This window comes from Drosophila kikkawai, chromosome 3R (assembly GCF_030179895.1).
Source record: "Drosophila kikkawai strain 14028-0561.14 chromosome 3R, DkikHiC1v2, whole genome shotgun sequence".
In the NCBI taxonomy this organism is placed as follows: Eukaryota; Metazoa; Arthropoda; class Insecta; order Diptera; family Drosophilidae; genus Drosophila; species Drosophila kikkawai.
In genome coordinates, this window is record NC_091731.1 from 6,777,507 (window position 1) to 6,804,365 (window position 26,859).

The window sequence follows — 26,859 nt, forward strand, 5'->3', positions numbered from 1 at the left end:
TGGACGGACATGCCTAGATCGACTCGGCTGTTGATGCTGATCAAGAATATATGTATATATTTTATAGGGTCGGAAAGGTCTCCTTTACTGCGTTGCAAACTTCTGATTGAAAATATAATACTCTGCAAGGGTATAAAAAAGTAATGTAAAATAAACTACACTATATTTTTTATTAAAATTAAAAGCATAAGAAACTGACACTACGCTCTGGCGTTTAGCTGAAAATGGCTTCCGTTTTCGTCGAGTGTGGATTCTTTCTTTGTTTTTTTAATTATCTTGATCACGAGCATATGTTTAATATCAACACTGACGCCAATTATAGTCCTAGTACCAAGCTATTAGTTAACATACAAATAAAATAACTGTAAATGCGAATTTCCCATTAGAAATTATAGAAATAATTTAACAACAACTAATTTAAGTTATTAAATGCATATTAAAAGAACATTTTACTAAACGTCCTGTACCATGGACAGTTTGAGTAAAAAGCTGTGTAATAAGTACATACTTTGTTAAGGCTTACTGTTATTTTTACCCTCACAAAAATTAAATAATTTTTTTGTCTATTTCAGTTTATTAACAGAATTTTTGTACAAGGTTATAGGTAGAAAAGTTTATCCGAAAGCGTGTCAGCTATTTCACGTTGAATACTTTGTCCCACCAAATAAGCCAATTTGTGAGCGTACTGAAAATAAAAAAATTAATAGTTGTTTTAAAATAAGGCTAATAACTTATAGAGTACAATGATATTAAAATATTATGATATGTTTTGACTATTTCTTTTTTCCTTTCAAATGCAAATTTTTAAAGTTTTGAATTCAAAACGAATTTAATAAACTTGGTTGGTTTCTATCCAATTGCTTTATTCCTGCTGCGGTGGGAACACTAATAAGGCAAATCTCTCATATGCGGCAGTTACACTAATCATCCCCAAGTTTCTCGCTTATCGGCAGCGTTGGGTCAACATAACATTTTTTGTCTCCAAGGACTCGGTACCGGATCACACGATCTAGTCTATTAAAACACAGAAGATGTAGGGCTAGGCAGATCGGCTCGCCGATCCGTACTTGGCAGACATGCGGGCCCTCGCAATTATCTATTTGGTAATTAAGCGTTTTTCATGTTTCAAAATAAGTGACTCTAACGGGCTCTTTGACACAATTATACCAATTTCTTTCTTGACTGCCTCTATTTCCTATTAGAATGCAAGAGGCTTTTAATAGTCCCTTATCAGTAAAATGTAATCCTTGTCGCGCCAGCGGCGTTACCCTTAACCCTTAAGTGGTTTCAACAAAAAAAGTTCCAACAATTGATGAATGTTTAAACATGTAATAAAAATGAAACTACTATTACCTAACATATTTTCACATAATAATAGGCCGATCTAACCTGAATAAATGCCCAATTTATTCTGTAAAAAACTTCGCAGATAATCTTCGTCTGCAACAGGTTTCATCTGAACCCTCCCCGAGGGTGCCGGCTGGGCAATGGGCACTGTATTAGCCAGGACACGGGTAATGCAACGCTGCTTGCCCCGTCCGCGATAATACAGTGTCTAGCAAAGGCCACGGTTCAACTCCTTCTGCCCTAAAAAGCCTAAGGAAGTGAGCCGTTAGCCATGGGTGGAGGTGTCTGGCGGAAGGCATGGGTGGTACCCCTGAAAAATAAACCATTCTGTAGGGTTTAAAGGAAGTGTAGTATGCACACATATTGAATACGCACTGTACCCAGAGTACTTAAAGAGTGCGCACTGTAATACAATGTTGCAGTGTTTACACAATTCAAAGTCCCGGTCATAAACCATGAGTGGCCGAAATATGAACCGATCGCTAAGGCTTAGCCTGCACATTGAAAAGTGCTAGTGTCGGCATATTTGCATCGAATGGACTACACGCGCATACCCCCCTCGCGCCTCCACTTGTGAGTGCATAGCCAATGTACATAAGTACATTCTTTTATACATAAGAATATATATCCATAGCCGTCTCTCTGCCGCTGCCTGCGAGCAGCGCAGCTACGAGACCTAGCTTATATTATAACTTAAGGAATACTGTAAGAACACTAACTCATCGAGCCTTGGAGCGGCATCATAGCTGCCCTTAGCCAACACTTAAAAACTCTGGAGCGGCACCATTGCCGCACCAAATATAAAGCTCAAATAAAAATCAATCAAACATAAAACAATACCAAGTCTTGTCCTTGTTGGAAGAAGTATTGAATGGCGGGAACAAACTTATTTCATGGCGACCAGTGCCAGTGATTAAAGAACCTGCAAAAAGAAATAAAATTATCCCAAGGAAGTGAAAGTGTACTAACAAAAAAATATCAATGTCCTACCCAAAGCCCCAAGGGGTAAAACGGAGCAACTTCCCCGCATTCCTGGAATGGGATGCGTTTGAAGTAATGTTCGACATTATAGGCAGAGGTGTTACAAACAGTGAAGACATCGCAATGGAAGTGAAAGCTTATTTCAACACCCACCATGGAGGAAATTGGCAGTGCATAGCGGGAAGAAATCTCGGAGCAGCAGTCGACGCCGCCCATGAAGAATTCATTCATTATTACTACGATATGGAAGTAGTACTTTTCCGACTTAAGGACAACACTACACAGTAATACTGAAATACTGTAATACAAAAAAAAAAACACCTTCTCCGAAACTACAATCAACCAATTCAAAATAAAACTACAATCCTGCTCAACTAAACACAAACCAATCGACTGCCCCATGACAACTGCAGCTAAATAATAACCTGTGCGAAGACCAGCACCGGTATCGCCTGAGCTCATAGGCCCAGGACATCAGCAGCCGAAATAACAGCCTGTGCGAAGACCAGCACCGGCACCGCCTGAGCCCATAGGCCCTGGACAGCAGCAGCCGATAACACAAGTGTGAGGGGCAGGCCGCCTCTTACACCTACGAGGGAGCGTCAGCGAAGCCAGGCCGGCGACGACCAGCTGACGCGACGCCACTGGATCCCGGGCAGCAGAAATAGTATATCATTTGCACTGCGTTGCATATTTTTTTGCGAGTGTACTGCGATGCACCTTTTTTTTACACCCACTTTGTAAAATTGAGCGGAACCTTTTCTGTCCGATTAGAAGCGTAGCCTGTAAAGCTATGCGAACAATTAGGTAGAAATTGTAAAACCATATGCGCGACGACGCGATCATCAACCATTTTATAGAAAATGGAAGCGAACTAAATAAAAATTGCAAATTCAAAATAAATCCAAAAACTTGTCTTAACGAAACCAATAGAATCAGTAGAGTTTTCATAGAACTTCAAAATAATAAAGTATATGAACCCAAAGTATACGACAAAACAGCAAAAATGACTTTGGACATAAAAACAGTGGATTCCACTGCCAATGTCATTAATAAAGTAGAATCAAGTAACATCGATTTATACTGGGTACATATACTCCTGATAATCATTGTTGTTATTATGTGCGCTAGTTTCTTTTACCAAGTATACAAGTTGCATAATAAATGCCTAAAAAAGAAGTATATGAGCCGAGGAAATGACCTCGATAAAATCTAATTAGAAAACATATACATATAACAGCAATGATCAAACCTCACATATTTCAATAAACAACACAACAACACAAACACGTCACCTTCTTATCAATGGTTAAATGGATTGGAATGCAATCTTTAAAGATTTATCCGATATCAAGATAAATTTCAACAGGTCCTATAAATCTTTAGCTCAGAATAGGCCAATCCAGAAAAATACAGTCAAAAAACACGTCTGGATATTGGTAGAGTGCTTCAATGCGGCACGATTATTAATATACGAGCATAGAGATAGGCTAACTCAGGACCACTGGACACAAGTATCTACACTTCTGATACGCCTCCGATCCCAGTTGATAATTGTTAGACAGAAATTCGGTTTGGATATATCAATACCAACCATATTAACACTACCAGTAGCAGCCTGAGTTGCACTTGACCCCGAAACAGACAACGAACAATCTGAGGAACCACCTGAAGAGAGCCCGAAAATAGAAGAAGAGGATTTAACTAATCTTACTATTCCGGCAACTTACACTGATCTAGAATCGGAAGATTCAGACGCTTCAGACACCTCAGAGGACAACAAGTTAAATACTACAATAACCATGGCCGACGAAACGATTGCCCAGAGGGCATATATCAAAGAAATTTCGAGTGCCATACCCGAATTCAACGGCCAAAAATTACATCTGCAAAGATTTGTAACAGCCCTAAGATTGGTCAATTTAACAAAAGGATCATTCGAAGATATAGCCGTAGAAGTTATTAAGTCCAAAATTGTTGGATCCACATTATATAGGGTTCAAAATGAGACAACCATAAATGACATAGTCAAAAAACTTCAGGACACAGTAGTCGGCGAAACATCCGATGTAATAAAGGCCAAAATGGCCAAGACTGTCCAGAAAGGCAAAACTGCCGAGAAGTTCACAACTGACATTGACAATTTACGGAAGCTCCTCGAAGCTTCGTATCGATGAAGGCCTCTCAGCCGAACACGCTGATAAATTCAGCACAAAGGAAGCCATCTCCACAATGGTCAAAAATTGTGAGCATGGCCGACTTAAAACAATATTGGAAGCTGGTAACTTCACGACAATGAATGAAGCCGTCACAAAGTATATACAATGTAGTACTGAAATGACGGGTAACGCCAACACAATATTGTATGCACAAAGAGGTAGCTATCGCGGTAATAGTTACAGAAATAATTATCGCGGTAGGGGTAGTAGCCGAGGTAACTACCGAAACAATGGCTACTACCAATACTACCAAAATAACCAGAATAATCAAAACAACCAAAACAACGGTTATAACCGCAACAATAACAACAACTATAGAGGAAACAACCGTGGCGGAAACAACCGCAACGGATACAACAACGGGTCAAACCGTAATAATCAGAACAATGTCCGATTGGCCCAAACCAATTCGGAAAACCAGACAAACCCTTCAGATATTTAGAGCAAACAACTAGCTCAATAAAATCAGTCAACCTGAATCTAAGCATTTTTATAAAAATCAAAAATGAAAGTACACGTAAAAGTTATACACTGTTACTTGATACTGGTGCAGACATATCTATATTAAAAGATAATATAGATAAATTTGAGATAATCAATGACAAAGTACACACCGAAATATCGGGAATAGGCGAAGGAACAATATCTTCAACAGGCTTAGCCAGTGTAGAACTCACTAATGGCAAATACATCATTCCACACGACTTCTATTTAGTCGATCAAAGTTTCCCAATACCTTGCGATGGCATACTAGGTATTGATTTCATAAAACAATACAATTGCCAACTAGATTTCACCCAAAGAGGCGACTCACTAATTCTTCGTCCAGATAACTTAAATTGTTCAATTGAATTGCAAATACTTCACTCTTGTGAAAGTAATGCCACAGTGCTCCCCGCACGTTCCGAAGTTGTCCGAGAAATACAAATTCCCTCAGCAAAAAATCAAATTCTGATATTAAATCAAGAAATTGAGGATGGAATTTATATCGCAAACACGATATCCGATCACAAAAATACTTTTGTCCGAATTATAAATACAACAAATGCCACTAAGATTGTTAACCTAACTAATATCAAATATGAAACTTTGAATAATTATGATATAATAAAAGAAAATAACGAAGGAAGAGATGAATTCGTTATGAGTAAATTAACCAAAAACTTCCCGCCTTTATTCAAATCTCAATTAAAAGACTTGTGCACCAAATACACAGACATATTCGGACTTGAAACCGAATCAATAACAACAAATAACTTTTACAAGCAAAAGCTTAGACTAAAGGATTACGAGCCCGTATATATCAAAAATTACCGAAGTCCGCACAGCCAAGTGCAAGAAATTCAAGCCCAAGTACAAAAGCTGATAGACGACAAGATAGTCGAACCATCAGTCTCACCTTACAACAGCCCACTATTATTAGTTCCAAAGAAGTCCCTCCCGGACTCTGACAAGAAGAAATGGCGATTAGTAATTGACTATCGTCAAATCAATAAAAACTATTGTCAGATAAATTCCCTTTACCTAGAATTGATGACATTCTAGATCAGCTAGGTAGAGCTAAATATTTTTCATGCCTAGACTTAATGTCTGGTTTCCACCAAATTGAACTTGAAAAAAGTTCCAGGTATATAACGTCATTTTCAACGAGCAATGGCTCTTATCGCTTCACGCGATTACCATTTGGCTTGAAAATAGCCCCAAATTCATTCCAGAGAATGATGACTATTGCTTTCTCGGGATTAGAACCGTCACAAGCATTTCTTTATATGGATGACTTAATAGTCATAGGATGTTCCGAAAAACACATGCTTAAGAACCTAACTGATGTTTTTGAGACATGTAGGAAACACAACCTAAAGTTACATCCCGAAAAATGTTCATTTTTCATGCATGAAGTCACATTTTTGGGACATAAATGCACTGATAAAGGAATCTTGCCTGATGACAAAAAATATGACGTAATAAAAAACTATCCAGTCCCGCATGACGCGGACAGCGCTAGACGATTCGTTGCATTTTGCAATTACTATAGGCGCTTTATAAAAAATTTTGCCGATTATTCTCGTCACATAACTAGGTTATGCAAAAAAGATGTAAAATTCGAATGGACATCGGAATGCCAGAATGCCTTCGATCATCTTAAAACGGCACTCATAAATCCAACCTTGTTACAATATCCAGATTTTTCAAGAGAATTCTGTATAATAACTGATGCAAGTAAACAAGCGTGTGGAGCGGTTTTAACTCAAAACCATAACGGACTCCAACTCCCAATTGCATACGCATCGAGATCCTTTACTAAAGGAGAAAGTAACAAGAGTACTACTGAGCTGGAATTAGCTGCTATTCATTGTGCTATAAAACATTTTCGACCATATATTTATGGCAATCATTTCACAATTAAAACGGATCATAGACCATTAACCTATTTGTTTTCAATGGTAAATCCAAGTTCCAAATTAACACGTATGAGGCTTGAGTTAGAGGAATTCGATTTTACGGTAGAATACCTGAAGGGCAAAGATAACTATGTAGCTGATGCGTTATCAAGAATAACCATCAAAGAACTACAAAATATAACTGGATCGATAAATAAAGTCACTACAAGATTTGAAAGTAGACAAAAATTCCGCGCGGAACATCAAGAAAAAGAATTGCCAACGCAATCTCTGAGTAAAGCTTCTAAGCCCAACGTTTACGACGTCATAAACAATGACGAAGTACGTAAAGTAGTGACCTTGCATATAAAAGATATGTTATGTTTATTTAAACATGGCAAGAAAATTATTGCAAGATATGAAGTTAGCGATCTATATACTAATGGAGTTATCGACTTAGGTCAATTTTTCCAAAGGCTTGAAATGCAAGCCGGTATACATAGTATCAGCCAACTCAAAGTGGCAACGTGGGAAAATATCTTTGTTACAATATCAATAGATAATTTCAAATTAATGGGCAATAAAATACTGAAAACATTAAGAGTAGCGCTACTCAACCCGGTGACCCTAGTATCAAAAGATACAGAGAAAGAAGCAATTTTGTCTACGCTCCATGATGATCCAATACAAGGAGGTCACACAGGCATTACAAAAACCTTGGCCAAGGTCCAGAGACACTACTACTGGAAAAATATGTCCAAAGACATAAAAGAGTACAAAAGGAAATGTCCAAAATGCCAAAAAGCTAAAATAACTAAGCATACAAAGACCCCTTTAACAATTACGGACACCCCAACACATGCATTCGATAGAGTGATAGTGGATACCATCGGACCACTACCAAAATCGGAAAATGGAAACGAGTATGCAGTCACTTTAATATGTGATCTAACTAAGTATTTAGTTGCAATACCAATTCCGAATAAAAATGCTAATACTGTCGCTAAAGCCATATTCGAATCTTTTATTCTGAAGTACGGTCCAATGAAGACGTTCATTACGGACATGGGAACCGAATATAAGAATTCAATCATAGATGATTTGTGCAGATATATGAATATCGAGAATATCACATCAACAGCACATCACCACCAGACCGTTGGAACAATAGAAAGAAGTCACAGAACTTTCAATGAGTACATACGAACTTACATATCCGTTGATAAAACTGATTGGGACGTATGGCTTCAATATTTTGTCTTCTGTTTCAACACGACCCCCTCTATGGCACATACTTACTGTCCATATGAGTTAGTGTTCGGTAAAACAAGTAATTTACCGAAACACTTCAATAGCATAGATAGTGTAGAACCACTTTACAATATAGATGACTATGCTAAGGAATCTAAGTATAGATTAGAACTAGCTTATAAAAGAGCTAGGGTAATGTTAGAATCGAATAAGAATAGGAATAAATTATTGTACGACCATAGGGTTAATGATATAAATATATCAGTAGGCGACCAGGTTTTGTTAAAAAACGAAACAGGTCATAAGTTAGATGTTAAATACACCGGTCCTTACGTAGTAACGGAAATAGGTGATAGGGATAATATAGTAATAGCCAACGATAAACGTAAGACTCAAACAGTTCATAAGGATAGGTTAAAAATCTTCATTTCATAATTTGCATTTAGTATGGCCATACACACTCATAAATACACACTCATATCCACACATAAATACACTTACAAAACACACAAAAAAAAACCCAACCAAACAAAACTAAAACAAAAAAAAAATAGCAAAAACCCATTAAAAGTGTATTCATTATTAGCATTAGTATAAAATAACTTCATTATATTACGTTATTTTTCAAAAGGAGGGAGATGTAGTATGCACACATATTGAATACGCACTGTACCCAGAGTACTTAAAGAGTGCGCACTGTAATACAATGTTGCAGTGTTTACACAATTCAAAGTCCCGGTCATAAACCATGAGTGGCCGAAATATGAACCGATCGCTAAGGCTTAGCCTGCACATTGAAAAGTGCTAGTGTCGGCATATTTGCATCGAATGGACTACACGCGCATACCCCCCTCGCGCCTCCACTTGTGAGTGCATAGCCAATGTACATAAGTACATTCTTTTATACATAAGAATATATATCCATAGCCGTCTCTCTGCCGCTGCCTGCGAGCAGCGCAGCTACGAGACCTAGCTTATATTATAACTTAAGGAATACTGTAAGAACACTAACTCATCGAGCCTTGGAGCGGCATCATAGCTGCCCTTAGCTAACACTTAAAAACTCTGGAGCGGCACCATTGCCGCACCAAATATAAAGCTCAAATAAAAATCAATCAAACATAAAACAATACCAAGTCTTGTCCTTGTTGGAAAAAATATTGAATGGCGGGAACAAACTTATTTCAGAAGAAACCAGGGCTGGGATGTCAGCCCAAACGTCAGTGGAAGGCATGACCGCTATCACCGGCGGGCACGGGGGGGAGCAATCCTCTCAGCGTGTCGCCAGCGGTTACACCTCTGATGTCACGGGAGCAGGTCATGTCAGTTGCAACGCTACTGCCGAAAAAACTACGCAGGGGAAGTTGAGCCGCTCACGTGCCATGGTCGATACAGACTCGGACCTTGAGAGCGTGCAGCTTCTCCACTTACCAGGCACCAGCTCCCAGCGCAGGGACGGGCCAAAGCGGCCAAGCGAGGGAATGAAGGCCAAGGCGCTGTACAAGGCTGCCCTCCGCATCCAGGATCGGCTCCAGGAAAAAGCCGCCCTATCCCCAGAGGAGAAGGCAAAGAAGGGCTGAGGAGAAAATCGCTTAGGGGAGGATTTGCTTCGCCAAACTCTTAAGTGAGATCGACTGGCGGATTCGCGAACAAGGTGGAGGAGACGCTTGCCAACAAATGGCAACGCTCAACCGAAAGCGCCTCTATGGACGGACCGGGGAGCGAGCGGCAACGCGGGCCTAAGGAGGCAGGACCTCCCCAAATGGCGAAAAAGCCCAAAAAAAACCGCAAAAGTCAGTGATGTGATCAAACTACACTTGATCGTGGCCCTCATTGACAGAAGCGATGAAGCCGGCAAAATGACCGAGGCGCAGTGGAAGATGGTGCATGCGCGGCTCGTTGAGTCATTGTACGCACGGATGCAGGATGATCCCGAAGCTCCCATGCCCACATTCGATGGCGCTGGGTGGCTAAATGGAGTCAAAATCCTAAAGTGCATGGATGACCCGACGAGAAAGTGGCTGACGCAAGCGGTCTGCCAGTTGGAGGCGCTGTGGGAGGGAGCCAAGCTGGAGGTGGTGGACCGGGAGCTAATCCCATCCACTCCAAAAGCGAAGGTACTCTTCCCCATCGCAATCCAAGCGGACCGGGCGCTGAAGGTGCTGCAGCGTCAGAGCCCGGAAATCCCAACCGCGTACTGGAAGGTTCTGCACGTTGCGGCCCCATCACCCAAGGAGGGGGGTAAAGTGCAGTCCTCCAGATAAACAAGGAGGCAGGGGACATCCTTTATCCCAGAGACGGGAAGATGGCGTGGGGCATGGGTAGTGTATACCTGCGCCTCAAAAGGATCCACTGGGCTATACTCGTTTGCGAGGATTAAAGCACCAGGACCAGATGGAATATTCCCAATCATGCTGCAGGCGACCAAGGAAGTGATCACCCCATGGCTCTACGCAATATATACAGCTTGTTTAAGCACGGGCGATATCCCTATCCAATGGAGGACCATTCATTGGTAGCCACCATTGAGAGAACCCTAAACAATAAGGAATATGCACTTGGAGTGTTCGTGGACATATCCGGGGCATTCAACAACGCAATAATGGATCGCCTAGAAGCGACCAACTCGTCCCCCGCTCTCAACTTGTGGATAAGGAATTTTCTAAGTTGCCGGCGGGTACAATCAGATTGGGGCACCGCTTCCACGGTGAGAGGAGCGCACAGAGGCACGCCCCAAGGTGGGGTTCTGTCGCCCCTCCTATGGAATCTGGTGGTAGACGACCTAATCAAAAGATTCGAGAGGAAAGTACCAAAGATAACAGCTTATGCGGATGACATAAGCATAATTATCACGGGAGTCTGCTCATCGACCCTCAGCTCAATCATGGAAACAACGCTCAGGGAGATATGTGAGTGGGCGTAGAAGGTAGGACTCAATATCAATGTGGATAAGACGGACCTTATTCTCTTCTTCTGCTGTATGGAGTCTTAGTGTGGTGGCAAGCCATGGAGAAGAAAACGTATAATAAGCTTATGGAGAGAACCCAGCGGCAGGCACTGCTCTGCATATCAGGGGCGCTGAGGTCAACACCGACTAAAGCACTCGAAACCATAATCGGTATATGAGGGCTGTCTGATAAATAATCGACCTCCTAACCATGATGCACGCGACTATTTCAACATTTTTTTTTTTTTTTTTTCTACATAGTCTCCTTGTAACTCCACACATTTCTCCCAGTGATGCTCCCATCTCTGCAACCCTTCCAAATAGTACTTGACGTCTTTGTCTGCAAAATACGAGTTCACGAAAGAGATTGCCTCCTCATTTGACGAAAATCTCTGGCCGCCGAGCGCAGTTTTAAGTTGAGGAAACAAAAAAAAGTCGCTTGGTGCTAGATCCGGCGAATAAGGTGGATGGTCAAGCAGTTCGAACCGCAATTCGTGGATTTTCGCCATGGCGACTGTTGCGGTGTGAGATGGTGCGTTGTCTTGGTGGAACAAGACTTTCTTTTTTTGCAAATGTGGACGATTTTTCGAAATTTCTTCCTTTAGCTTGTCCAATAATGATGCGTAGTATGCTCCTGTTATAGTTTTTCCTTTTTCAAGATAGTCGATAAAAATATTTCCATGGCTGTCCCAAAAAACACTCGCCATCACTTTCCCAGCCGAAAACACAGCTTTAGGTTTTTTTGAGGCCGGTTCCCCCTTTTCAATCCACTGTTTAGATTGGATTTTTGTTTCGGGCGTATAATGATGAATCCAAGCTTCGTCTACAGTTATCAATCGGCGCCAAAACGCTGGAAATGTTCATGCGCGCACGTTTGTGGTCTACCGTAAGCAAACGCGGCACCCAACGCGCGAACAGCTTTCTCATGTCCAAATCTTGGTTTAATATGTGACAAACACGTTCTTTTGACATCTTCATAATCTCAGCTATTTCCCTAACTATAATCCGGCGGTCGTCTAGTACCAATTGATGAACTTTAGCGTTGTTATCGTTAGAGGTTACAGTTTTTGGACGCCCAGGACGTTCATCATCTTCCAAGCTCCTGCGACCACGTTTAAATTCAGCTGCCCAAAATGTTACGGTGGTAAACGATGGTGCAGAGTCACCATACACAGAGTCCAACTCATCTTTGATTTGTAAAGGCGTATTGCCTTTCTAAAATAAAAATTTAATTACAGCTTGATATTTAATTTTGTCCATTTTGGGGAAATCACCGAAATAGACTCACAAGCGGAAGTATTCGCCATCAGAAAAGCAGCAGAGCTTGCGCAGAGCATAAACCGTCCACATAAGGCGGTCAATTTGTTCGTAGACAGTCAAGCGGCGATAAGATCCATGTACTGGCAAGTAGGGAGTCACTAGATAGCCTGGGCACGACTAAGTCAGTGAGGATCTACTGGGATCCCAGCCACTAAGGCATAGACGGTAACGAAACCGCGGATGAACTTGCAAAGGAAGGCGTCGGACTGGCGAGTGAAAGAACAGAAAACGTCCCTATCTCCCTAAGAACGCTCCAAAGCGATCTAGAGAGACGGGCTGACGCAAGCGCAAAAAGCAGGTGGAGGAGTAATTCCGCAACATGCAGAATATCAAATATCATGTGTAAAGAGCACAACGAGAAACTCACCCACTACGTGGTGCATCTTCCGCGGAAGGACTGCAGAATGTTAGTGGGTATTCTAACAGGTCACTGCCTGTCTGCTGCACATGCAGTCAAGCTGGGTATTACCGACAACGCCAAATGCCGGAAATGTGATGAATCCGAGGCAACCGAAACCTTGGAGCATCTCATTTGCAAATGTCCGGCCCTAACGAGGGCAAGAATGAGATACCTAACCTCTCCAATTCTGGCATCGCTAGAAGATGCCTCCAGAAGGAAGCCAGGTGAACTCCTTGCCTTGATATTCAAGGATCTCGAAACCCGCATAAATAGTCTCTAGGTCCATCCAGGAGTTTCCCCGGATAGCTATGGGCCATATTGGCCTATGTGTGGCCACTCGAGGGCCGTCCGGACTAACTTAACCTAACCTAAGAGGGTGGGAAGTGAAAACTGACATTTTTTTCCATCAAAACAAAATTTAATTGTTTTGTCTTAAGGGGGGACATCTGAGTAACTGGCAAAAAAAAAGCCCATTTTCTAGAATTTTTTTTGGCCATATGAAAAAGCCAATCGAAAAATTTTAAAGTAGGTTTGATAATGTTAGATGTGAACTACAAAATAAATTTTTTTTTAATAAATCGAAAACAAAATGGCGGCTGTGCAGCATGTCGAAAACCTAACGTCCTTAATTTTTGATCTAGAACAAAAAATCAAATTTTGTTAGTTTCTGTATCTCAACCGCTATTGACACACGTAGGATTTTTTCAATTTTTTGATTTTTAGCAAAATGGTGAGTGATTAAAAATAAAATGTTCAATTTTCATGAAAAAAAAACGTCACAAAATTGTTGATAAAAAAAAGTAAGCAAAAAAAAAAAAAATCCTACGTGTGTCGATAGCCATAGGTATTTTGGATATACTGTCAAAATTTCAGATCGATCGGTTAAGATTTGTTCGAGTTATGTTTTCGGCCAACTCAAAAAAAGTGGTTTTGAGAAAAACGCGTTTAAAGTTTTAAGATCGCATATATTTACGTGAGAGGCATCGCCGCAGAATGGAAAATTTCGACACAGACACATTTGCCGGACTCTATCTTTTGGTATGTTATTTTTAAGACCCTAAAGAATTTTTTAAGCAAAAAAAAAAATTTTTAGATTTTTAAAAAAAGTTACTCAGATGTCCCCCCTTAACTTGTTGGTTGTTTAGATTCATATAGAAGATAAAGGTGTAATGAATACAAAAAATTTTTGTTTACGGATTTCCGACACAAATTACGAGCTCTATCGTGCCCATAGTCGGGAAATTGAGTCGTTGACTAGCTTTCAAAGCGTTCGGACGTACCATTATCGCTATCGTTATGTTGTGTGATGAGTGTAATTTAGAAGTATCGGCATCCCAGCTTCGCTCCACAGAGGCTGTTCGCTGCGCTTCTCTTTGCCGTCGGGTATTTCATGCTGCCTGCGTTGAATTGCCTGCTGATGCAATCAAACTCTTACTTAATCCGAATATACTATTGCAGTGCGATGGCTGTGTCGTAGCCAATGACTCGCACTCAAAAATGGATGAACTCGATTCTAAAATCTAAAATCTAGAGTGTTTGTACCAGCATCTAAACTCTACATTTTCGGAATCTTTTCCTACCAAAGGGGACTCAATAGAACACATAGTTGTTGTATTCATCGTCTGCTTTGCGTGTAGATGCCGCTATGTGCTTGGTTTCGCCGTTGGATCTTCTCCGTCTTCTTTGGATGCTGTGTGCTGGCTGGGCGCGCTCCCTTGGTGCTCTTTATGGATTTGCCCATCAACAACAACAGCTGATGCATGCTGATGTCATTGCTGCTGGAATGCAGTTCTCTGCAGGTCCGGCTCTCTTAAGAAATTATATTCGCTCTTTCAACTTAAATTCTTGCCTACCAAGGGCTTTAATTAAGAAGGAATTTCTTCTTTATCTATCCACAACCAATGTCAGTTAGTTAAGTTTTTTAGTTGAGTAGCCAGTTAAGGGCTAAAAAAATTCAATTATTTCAAACTTTTTTATATAATAGTACAAAGTGTCAGGAATGTTGTCCGAAAATTTCAAGTCGATCTAAGCTAAACTGTAGGAATGGGAGAAATTTAAAGACCAGCGCGTCGTATGAGTCACAACTGGCAATTCGAACTTTTGCGTCGTTTTTCTCGAAACCACTTTTTTGAAGTCGGTAGTCACGATTTCTCGAAAACTATTGCATATTATTATTATTAATATTTTTTGTTCAAATTTTTACACAATGTAGTTCAAACCTTATATTTTAATGTACAATAAATGAAATTTGTAAAATTGTCGTAGGATCCTTTAAAAAAAATTCACGAAAATAGGCCACTTTTAGTGCTTCAAAACCCGGATAACCCCTTAAGGTTGACCGTTGGCGAAATAAATAAATAAATAAATTCAAAGCTCGAGGCGTTGCGGCATATTTTCCATAGGTCCGCCATTTTGTAAAATATTGTTTATAACAAAATGTTTTATCATCTCCGATGCTACTTTTAACTATTTCAAAAGATTCACGAAGATTGCTTCACGATTTCCTACATTAAAAAATTCACGAAAAATGTCTAAATTTTGACCATTTACATGTATATTCCCCCTTAAGGAATAAAATACAATTAACATTTGTAATTTACATAATCGCATTGTATTTTAAAACAATTAATTTCTGATTTTGCGGATTTGAATCCGCCGGCCAAATGGCACACGGAAAGTTTCTGAGCGTTTTGCCTGCAAATTAACAGAGACTTAACAGAGGGAAATACGAATCCGTAAGAATTTTTCGGAAGTGAACACTAGAACAGGTCAGGGAAATCCGAATCGGAATAAATTTTGCAGAAGTGGAAACTAGACCAGGCCTGATAAAGTGTTATGGTTTTCTGACAATATTTTTTTAATTTTGTTGGATCAATTGGTAGGTGGCAAGATATAGCAATTAAAATATTGTTAAAATATGCAATGAGAATTTCATCGAGACCTAAGATATGAGCTAGTAGCTTGCTCCTTGCTGTATTGCCGTCGTTGGTATTTCCATTGCCATTCTGCTAAGGCTTATCCATATGTAAAGCCATAGCATTCCACATGTGCTTCTTATTCGCCTTTTTGGTTTCGATATTTCTTTTTTTCCATTTTCATCTCTCACTTGCCATTTTTTAAGTTTTCGTCTATATGCCATTTTAAGGGGTTATCCGGGTTTTGAGGCACAAAAATGTCTATTTTCGCGAATTTTTTCAAAAGACCCTACGACAATTTTGGAAATTTCATTTATTTAACATTTTTGTGCAAGGTTTAAACTAAATTGTGTAAAAATTTGAACAAAAAATATTAAAAAATGAGCCGTTAAGGCATGCTTGAACTTAACCCCACAAATTGTGTCCTTGCGGTAGGCAGGATATCTCCGTCATTTTTTATCGGAAATCAAAAAACCTACATTTTTCTGTTGGTGTATGTAGGTGGCTTGTCTTTGAACGAAGCATTTTTTTTTATTCAAAATTGAATTTTTGGTAGCGTTTTTCATAAAAAGTGTAATTTTTTACTTTAATTTTGGTTATATTTTGGCTTATAAAATGAGTTGTAATTGAAGATAAAAAAAATCCTTCATTCAATGACAACAAAACCATGTCTAGAAGAAGTGTGCCAAAGCAGAAGTCGATCGGTGCAATAGTTTTAGAGACACTTTGTACTACTATATAAAAAAGTTTGAAAAAAATTCTTTTTTTGGAGTTTCAAAACCCGGATAACCCCTTAAGAACGAATTCAAAAAATTGAATCCAACCATGTAGAGGACTTATGCCATATTTTAATGCTTTAAGTCTTGGCTTAAATTTTGGTGAGTCTATTTTAGCAACTAAAATAATATTATGATTTTTTCTTGTAAAAGATATGAGCATTAAAAGTTTAACTTATTTGTTTGAATCATAGAAAAATTGGGTAAATTAGTCGACTTACACATAAAAAAATATATATAACCAATAGTCATGGTTTTTACATTAGATGATACATACATTCATAACGCATTAACCAAACTAAAAAAAAAACGGCAGTTCGACTTAAGTAGTCAATAAAAGCTGAAGCCGATAAAAACCACCGACTATTCTAGCCCTATAAGTTGCGTGTATCTTTCCTAAAACAGAATCAATTTTCATCAGTTGGATCTGCAGAAATCCAAGGCAACAAACTAAAAAACACTCATGGTAATAAGGACCTATTCAACATATTGGCTGTATTATCTGACACCATCTGGAGTTAGTCAGATCGTTAATAGATAATGTAAACTATAATGTACCACAAAGGCTCCCTAGCGGGACGCCAGAAATAACCTTGAGAACATGAAATAAGTAATTTTTAAAAGGTCCTTTTGCGTCCTGCCATTCAAATAACTTCAGATCAACCGGAAATCAAAGTCAAATACTTTACTAAAATCAGAATAGATTACATCTGTCTGAAAGTTATAACTGAAGCCGTCTGTTGTCGATCTTCGTTTAATAAATTCTTGTTGACATGGAGATATAACTGATCTATAAAGGTCCCGCAAGTGTGGAGTAATGACATTTAAAAAATAATTTGGGAGGGTGACAACTTAAAGATTCTTTTATAGTTGTTTGTAACAGATTTGCAAAATTTGTTGTTTAAAATAATATCAAATTGTTTGCGCCGAAAAGGCGATCTACCTGTTCTGCTCTGTTTTTGGGGGTGAAGGGCACATTTCCGATCTTATAAAGTATATATTTTTAATCTGCAACAGCCGAGTCGATTTAGTCATGTCCGTCTGACCGTCCCACAGTAGCGCCTCTCGAACAAAAGCCATTGCAAAAATAAAAAAAGTCGTTGTCACTTATTCGACACAAAATTTCCCATGGATTCAGAATCTGCAATCAAATCATTTTTTTCTTTTTGTAGAAGATATGAGCATTCAAAGTTGAACTTTGATTCCATTTTTGCATCATAAGAAAAAAAAAAGGGAAAATTGGTTGACTTTCAGATAATATTACACGAAAAATAGATTACCTATCGTCATGAATTTTGCTTTCAATAATAGACAGATTCATAAACTTAAAGCCAATCCGAAAAAAAGGGAATTGGTTTTGGGATTGCACAGGTAAACCGCTACCTGCCAGGTGTCCATTTTTTTCACTCTTTTCTGGCTAAAGTAGTCTATATCTTTTTTGGCTGGGCTGAGCCACCTACTACACTATAACTACGACCTTTGTGGATCTATTCTGGACCAAAATCAACTTTCATCTGCTGCGTCGAGCTGCGTCTGCGGAAATGCAACATCATAAACAAAAACTACTCAGGGTTAAATATACCAAAATACCGACACAATTTCATACAAACCAAAAAAATTTACAAACTGTTGCGTTCACGGTTTTGTGGCGGTTACGCTTTGAATAAAAAAAATGTTAAATATTTTTTTTCAGTTTTCAAATTATTTATATTTGAACAAATGAATATAAAAACTAAAAAAATACCCTATAAAAAGAGGAAAGAGTGGGCGTGGCACATTTTCCAATACATATGTAAATTTTACAACAATTGGCTGTCAAATGGCGTTTAAATTATTTTATTATCTTATTTGGTTCAAAAGCTACGCTACTGTGCGTCCGTCCGACTGTCCGCCCGTCTATCCGTTTATACGCAAATAGGAAACTCATTTTAAAACTTTCTGATTAAAACTATGCAGATAATCTTTTGACTATTCTCTATGTATATATCGACGCATTTTCGCGAAAGTATCGTATGTCGAAAAATTCAATTTTACAGGAGAAGCTTTTTTGTGCTTTAATCTCTTAGGAAGCACTATAGAAAAGACAAAATTGAAACTTAATTTTTATCGGAACTACATATATGGGTTTCAGTTATAATATTTCACAGGGTAGTGAGACATTAGGTGTCCAACAATTTTGCATTAAAATCTCAATTTCGAAAAAAAGCGACATACGATACTTTCGCGAAAATGCGTCGATATGTATGTCGGAACGGGGCGGATCGGACGACTATGTCATAAAACTGCTACAGGAACGATCGGAAAATTTCTAGAAAAAAAAATGTAAACTTCGTTGTTTTTCAACGAATTTTCAATAAATCAATCAATAAGAGCGTTTTCATTAATTCCATTATTTTTTGTTTAATTATTTCATTTTTTTGTCTTTCTAACATTACAAGTTTAAAACTTAAGAGAGTAATATTTCTGTTATCTGCGTAGCTTTATTTAATAATGTGGGGAGCCGATTTTATAATCGTATAGCAGTGAAGTAAGTAATATTGGTCTTATGCATATTAGATTGTTTAATCTCCTTGCAGCAGTGGACAGACGGATCGGCAGACAGACGGACACGTCTAGATCGACTCGGCGGCTGTTGATGCCAATTAAGAATATATATATATACTTTATGGGGTCGGAAATCTTTCCTTCACTACGTTGCAAACTTCTGACTAAAATTATAATATCCTGCAAGGGTAAAAATATATATATATATCATTTATGGGTGCGTAAAGTTGCAAACTTCTAAAAAAAAGTGCAAGGTTATATTAAAAAAACATTTGTTTTTATACTAAATAAATTACTTACCATACAACAAGCCGGTATTCGAACAGTGCCGGGCCAATTATAATATAAGAAACATAGTTTATAGCTTAATTTTTGAATGATATCTGGTCCATAATTCGCGTCATCTCGTAAAACAACAAAATGAGTAGGGCTGACAGTACCTTGTCGAACCAATTGCGAAACCAAAAAAAAATCATACATTTTAGCTCTGGTTATATGATTATCAACTATCGTTCCTGGTAACGGATTGTCAAAATTATTGTCGTTTTTCTGAAAGACGTATAAAGGAGTTTGAGAAAATAGTTCATAAAATAATAATAACAAGAAAGGAAGCTAACTTCGGCACGCCGAAGTTTATATACCCTTACAGATTGGTTTTAATGTTTATATTATAGACTTAAATGCTGAAAACACACACAAAACAGAGTTTCATAACACTTTACCTATACCAATAACCATACAACATATAGTCATTTCATACAACGAAAATGGACACAAAAATTTCTTAGCGAGCGGTCCCATGTTAACTGTTTGCTGTTAGCGACAGACCGTCTGTTAGATTTTAGCTGTTAGCGACCCGTCCCATGTTAGCTGTCAGCTGTTAGCGTCAGGCCTTTACATGTATGCGTGTTCATGCATTCACGTACACGGGTGCATGTGTGCGATCATTTCATTTCGGCCCAGCAAGAATATTTGGTCTTTTGCTACTTTTCGCGCTAGGTACCCTAACAATATGGGCATATTCGCTATTGGGTTAATGATACAAATAAGAATGTTATATGTTATAATATATTTCTTAATGATTCAGCATTCATTTCATATTTGTTTACAATTCAAATCAGTGGCAGCAGTGAAATGTGTTGCATATACACTTATGGACAAAATAATAGGTGTGAGTTTTTTTTTCTTTTTTAACGTTTAATTTCTAATTTATTTCTTTATAAATCTTAACAAATCAGGTTTTTTTCATAACTCATAATATTTGTCTACATTTAAAAACTAAAAACAGCTTTACAAACTCTCTAATAAAAAAGAAAAACCATTTTATAGTTAAATTCACAAATTTTGGCTGGACAAAATAATAGGTGTAGGACGATAAATTTTCAAATTATATCGATTTTTCAGCCAATTTGGTCCTGTTTCAGTTTTAAATCACTAATTGGCAGTCAATAATTGGTATATCCGCCATTATTTTTTAGAACTTTCTCCATTCGTCTTGCCATGGACAATAATAACTTGCGACAAGTTTCAACTAGGATGTTGTACCAAGTTTTTTGGACAATATCCTTAAGTTGAGCGATATTGTGGCAAAAAGTCCTTCCAACATCTCTTTTAAGTTCACCCCAGAGATTCTCAATGGGATTGAGATCCGGGGATTGACTTGGCCACTCAAGAACATCCACCTTTTGCTCCCGGAACCAATCCTTTACAACTCGCGAGGAGTATTTCGGGTCATTATCCTGTTGGAACTTCCATTAAAGTGGCATATTATCCTCGGCATATGGTAGCATTACTGTCTCGAATAAGTTTTTATAAACGAATCTATCCATGATTCCGTCGATTTGATGAATCGGACCAACACCATCCCAAGAAAAGCAGCCCCATACCATTAAGCTACCACCTCCATGTTTCACGGTTTTACATGTGTACCTGGCGTCAAATTTTTTGCCTTTAGGACGACGAACATTCCTTTTAGCGTCATTACCAAACAAATTAATTTTGGTTTCGTCACTCCAAAGGATATTACGCCATTTTTTCTCACCCTGCGGGCCGCATCAGGTCTTATGATCTAATGCAAACTTTTGCCTCATCTGTAAATTTGCCGTCCGGAGCAAAGGAACCCTTCGGGCAATCCTACCTGGTATGTTTGATGTAATGCTACCATATGCCGAGGATAATATGCCACTTTAATGGAAGTTCCAACAGGATAATGACCCGAAATACTCCTCGCGAGTTGTAAAGGATTGGTTCCGGGAGCAAAAGGTGGATGTTCTTAAGTGGCCAAGTCAATCCCCGGATCTCAGTCCCATGGAGAATCTCTGGGGTGAACTTAAAAGAGATGTTGGAAGGACTTTTTGCCACAATATCGCTCAACTTAAGGATATTGTCCAAAAAACTTGGTACAACATCCTAGTTGAAACTTGTCGCAAGTTAATATTGTCCATGGCAAGACGAATGGAGAAAGTTCTAAAAAATAATGGCGGATATACCAATTATTGACTGCCAATTAGTGATTTAAAACTGAAACAGGACCAAATTGATTGAAAAATCGATATAATTTGAAAATTTATCGTCCTACACCTATTATTTTGTCCAGCCAAAATTTGTGAATTTAACTATAAAATGGTTTTTCTTTTTTATTAGAGAGTTTGTAAAGCTGTTTTTAGTTTTTAAATGTAGACAAATATTATGAGTTATGAAAAAAACTTGATTTGTTAAGATTTATAAAGAAATTAATTAGAAATTAAACGTTAAAAAAGAAAAAAAACTCACACCTATTATTTTGTCCATATGTGTACGTGCATATGTATTCGAATGAATAAAAATCCATCTACTCAGATAGGAACAGCAAATGGTAATAAAAATAGAAAATAGTCGTAATAAAATCCTTATCATATAAAATAAGGGACCACAATAGCTCCCTTGCGGGACGCCAACAGTAACCTTGAGAACATTAGATAAGCTATTTTTAAAGAGGACCTTTTGCGTCCTGTCTTTCAAATAACTTCAGATCCATCTAGGAAGATCAACCAGAAATCCCATTATATCGAGTTTTCTAACAAGGATAGAATGGTTAGGTGAGTCAAATTCTTTACTAAAATCAGTATAGATTACATCTGTCTGGAAGTTATAACTGAAGCCCTTTGCTGATGTCCTTCGTTTAAAATATTACTGTTGACACGGAGATATAACTGATCTATACAGGTGCCGCAAGTGTAAACTGATGACATTTTTGAAAAGTTCTGGGATGGCTGCCAATTTAGAGATTCCTCTACAGTTGTTTGCATCAGATTTGCAAAATTTGTTGTTTAAAGAATATCAAATTGTTCAAAAAGGCGATTACTTTCTAGAGGCAGTATGATCCCTAGCTATGGTTATGTTTCAAGTAGTTAGTACCGATTTATACACGCCAATGTAAGGACATCCAACGGATATAACGTAAAAACCCAAATTGTTCTCCGTGTCCATATTTCGGTGTTCTTATTTTCAGCTTAAAGTCACCCCCTCTAAGCATTGGCCCATTGAGCCAGATGAACTATTCTCAGTAGCTCCGGTGGCTTTGATACCGCACAAAATTTTTACTTAGACAATTTAAATTTCAAATTTCTGCCGGTCATACATTTAGGTTATGAATCTCAGTTCTCTTCTCTGTATGGTTATTGTCTTAAGGGGGGGTAAGGTTAATTCGGTGCAAAAATGCCCACTTTTCAAGAAAATGTTGTGGCGAAACGGCTAAAGCTAGCTTAACGAATTAAATACCATATAATAACACAACATTTGAACAGTTTGTGATAAATTTTGTATTGAAAAATATTTAGAGGTAGAGTAGAGTAGTTATAGGGAATCTCCCGAGTCGCCTCCAAAAAAAGTTGGTTTGCGGTGTACATCCTAACTGTCCACAGAATCATCCGATCTACAAAAATTATACCTCATTCGTTAAAGGATAAGTGTCCCGAGGTATTCTCGAAGCGTTTTTATTTTTAAAATTTTTTCCCTATTTTTTATCAAAATTTGAAGTCAAAACCCCGATTTTTGACTAAAAAATTAAGTTAATTTGTTAAATAAAAAATATAAGAAAATTAAAAATTAAAAAAAGCTCGACGAGAATACCTGTAGAATTATCTAAAGAAGTTATGTTCCAAATTTCAAACCGATTGGTTCAGTATATTTTTAGTTATCGTGTACACCGATTTTCAAAATGGCATTTTTCAGGAGAGCGCTTTAAACTTTGTGATTCTCATGCATTGAACACCAACCGACCTTCGTTCAGCTCCGCATAACTTCGTCAATTTTACTATGATTGATGTAAAACTTGGACACAATATTCTTAAGATATTGAACTTTTAAAATAAAAAATAAAAAAAAATTTACGAAAAAAAAAATTAAATACCTTACCCCCCCCTTAATACAAGTCGGATCAATCCGACACTACGGCAGTTTCCGATTCCAAATCCAAATAATTTTCTGCAAGTTCCGAAATCCAAAAGTGTGTGTTTAAATAAATGGCATAAGCCATAAGGGAAAATTCCAATGCCGAAAAGTTAATAATTTTTTTTTGGTTACTGAGTTCCCGCTTGCATTTATTTTATATACTTACAATCTACTAATATACAAACGCTGCCAAAATTTTCATCAAATTTACGTTATTCTATATCCAACAATCTACTCCACTTCACGATCCGAAACATACATAATCAGGCCTGCTCTGGTAGTCGAAAACGGTAAGATTTTTTGTTTTCGTATTTGAAAACACGAAATCGATGCTCCGGTTTCCGAAAATGAAAGATTTTTCGATTTGAAAAACGGGCACCTTTTTCTGTCCGGAATAAAATGTAAATGGCTTTTTTATATGAAATGAGATCTTATTTACAAAAGGAAAAAAATTGTTTACTCAGTGGTCTATTGATGTTTATTCCACACCACCATAAGATCTAGCAGGTAGTTATTTTATAAAATTTATTTCTGACCCCACCTCAGATTTGACAACAAAATTTTTGCCGTGTTCAACCAGTTTTCTCGGTTTGGCGATAGGTCGATAAGTACACCGCAAAAAGTTATCGCCAAGGTTGCCATATTGTTGGTAGAACAAAACAGCCAGGTTAAAGTACCTCTAAAATATAAATGAATACATTTATAACTTTAACGGAGCGCCAAAATTGTTGTTTATAAATAATGCTATTTAATTTGACTACTTAAATGGTAAAAATTGACCAAATAATTAATTGAGACCACCGGAACAAAAACTGAAAAATGTGGCAGCATCTTAGATGCCTAGATTTGTTTAACTCCAGCATTTGTTGCCATTTCCTGGCATCGAAATAAGCAATTGTAAATATAAAAGGCAGTTCTTCACGTTGTTTGCTTTTAACCAAAAAATCAAGTCAAGTGCTTGAGCTAAAAACGAAAAAGAACGATTTCGCCCAAAACGAAAACGAAACAAGAAAGGAAGCTAACTTCGGCACGCCGAAGTTTGTATACCCTTGCAGATTGGTTTTGATGTTTATATTATAGATTATAATACTGAAAACACTCACAAAACAGAGTTTCATTGAATTTTACCTAAAATTATTATGTTTACAGTTCGACAGTTACAGTTTTACATTCCCAGCTTTACATTTTCTCTACATTTACCGATCGTTTATATGGCAGCTGTATAATATAGTTGTCAGATTTTCATAAAATTTTTACCAAAATTCTGAAATAATAAAGTAAGCTCATATCCAAAAGTAGATAAGAATATGTTGAAAAACAACGAAGTTATAAGTTTTTTCCTGTTCATTTTCTGATCGTTCCTATGGCAGCTATAAGATATAGTTGTCTGATTTTCATAAAATTCTGAACAAAATTCTGGAATAATATAAAATGGGCATATGCCAAAAATGATGCAAATATTTTGAAAAACAGACAAGTTATATTTTTTTTTCTAAAAATTTATCGAACATTTGTATGGCAGCTATATGATATAGTCGTCCGATCCGGCCCGTTCCGACATATATAGCAATGAGAGTATATAGAAGACTATATGCAAAGTTTTATTCAGATAGCTTTAAAACTGAGGGACGGACGGACAGACGGACAGACGGACATGGCTAGATCGACTCGGCTGTTGATGCTGATCAAGAATATATATACTTTATAGGGTCGGAAAGGTCTCCTTCACTGCGTTGCAAACTTCTGACTGAAATTATAATACCCTGCAAGGGTATATAAATTGTACGATTACCGGAGCAGGCCTGAATATCTGTCCCTTATATATACATAAATACTATATCCATCCCCAGAACCACGGATTTATTATCATAGTTAACCTCGCCGCTTTACGGTACACCTTTAAAACGGGGCTCTGGAGAACGAGCAGGAGCAGTGCTTAGTCTCGGGGAAACTCCTGATCATTGAGGGATCCCGCAAGTGCACACGCCGTTCCTCCCCATTCCTCCACTAAGCGTCTGTCCCATAAAGGACGGATGCCTCATCTGCCTCTGGGGCATATTGGCCGCCTGAAGAAAGAGCACTTAAAACTAATCCCAGGTACCGTCTGACCCATATCGGATGTCTACTTGGTATGCTTCTGACCCATAGTGACCGGCAGCTACAGCACCAGGTAGAATGAATAAAATGCAGCCTACCATTGGGCGACAATGTTCATAAATCTGCAATGTCTGATTACACCATAATTAATCCAAGTGACAGTTACAAGAATGGAAGGAAATTCACCGTGAGAAACCCCATGGCTAGCGCAAGTATTCTGGAGGCCCTAAAAAATGTTCCAAAACGGCCTGTCGTGGCGGTGGCTGACTTGACCGCCATGTCAGAGAATGCACCATGCCAGGATAAAACATCGAGCATGGAATTCTGAGCTGCCTTTTGAAAAAGCAACTTGATAGTCCGGTTACACGGTTACGGGTACGATCGACGACACAAAGGACTCGTTTAAGAGGGTAAGAGACCTGGCCACCCCGTATATCGGCCAGAAGGCACTGTGCCAAAAAGGAGTCAAGCTGCTGGACCAACTCCCGTCCTCGAGATCCGGAACCTGGATGCTATCGCGACGGAAAGAGAGATCGGGATTGCCTTTACGAGGCAGTTAAGGTCCAGGAGTCGAAAACGGTGGTTATCAGTCTGCAATGCCATATTGCTAAAGACGTAAGAGCGCAAGGGAGATATCAACGGATGTTGTTATCCTCGACGAATCCTATAGACAACGGAAGGTCAAGGGATTGCATAAATATTTTGGCCTTTATGACACCTGGAGAGAATAGTCCAAGAGGATCAAATATTTTAAATATTTCTGAGACTACATCGCGTCTCGTTATTTTAGAGTTTGTGGCAACTTGTGTTTTGCCGCAAAGTTAGTCGATCTTGGGATTCCAAATAATTCCAAGAGTTTTGACAATGCAATCTTCATACGCAGTATCTTCAGTATCTGCATGAGATCCAACCGGATAATGCTGCATTTGTTTATTTGCCAAATGTTCTAAGCACTTCGTTGCTAAGTATGGTGCTGATTTTGTGCCATATGTCAACGTTTTCAGACGGTAATATTTTAGCGTTTCCGATGGGTTATTTCTCCATTTTATCATTTTATAGTGTTGATCCTTTGGATTAATCCAAATTTGCCTGTACATTTTCTCAATGTCGGCAGGGAATACATATTTGTGTATTCTAAAGCGCAGCAATATCGAAATTAATGAATTTTGCACTGTTGGGCCTTTGTGCAAATAATCATTTAAGGGGTTATATACCTTTTTTAAAAAAAAAAAACGAAAAAATTTTTTTTG

General features: G+C 38.2%; 1 protein-coding gene across 2 annotated transcripts in view; it reads right to left on the reverse strand.

The window, feature by feature from the left end:
- Positions 1 to 554: 554 nt before the first annotated feature.
- The window catches only part of AGO3 (Argonaute 3), a 200,209-nt gene continuing 173,904 nt past the window's right edge, over positions 555 to 26,859 (reverse strand). The window contains exons 7-8 of one of the 2 annotated variants that reach the window (XM_041775360.2): positions 19,382 to 19,630; positions 555 to 685 (exon numbers count right to left, since the gene is read on the reverse strand). In XM_041775360.2, the coding sequence (XP_041631294.1) occupies positions 599 to 685; positions 19,382 to 19,630 (336 nt within the window). In that variant the 3' untranslated portion in view covers positions 555 to 598. The remainder of the gene's footprint in view (positions 686 to 19,381; positions 19,631 to 26,859) is intronic. The other variant, XM_070286347.1, reaches the window with a different exon arrangement.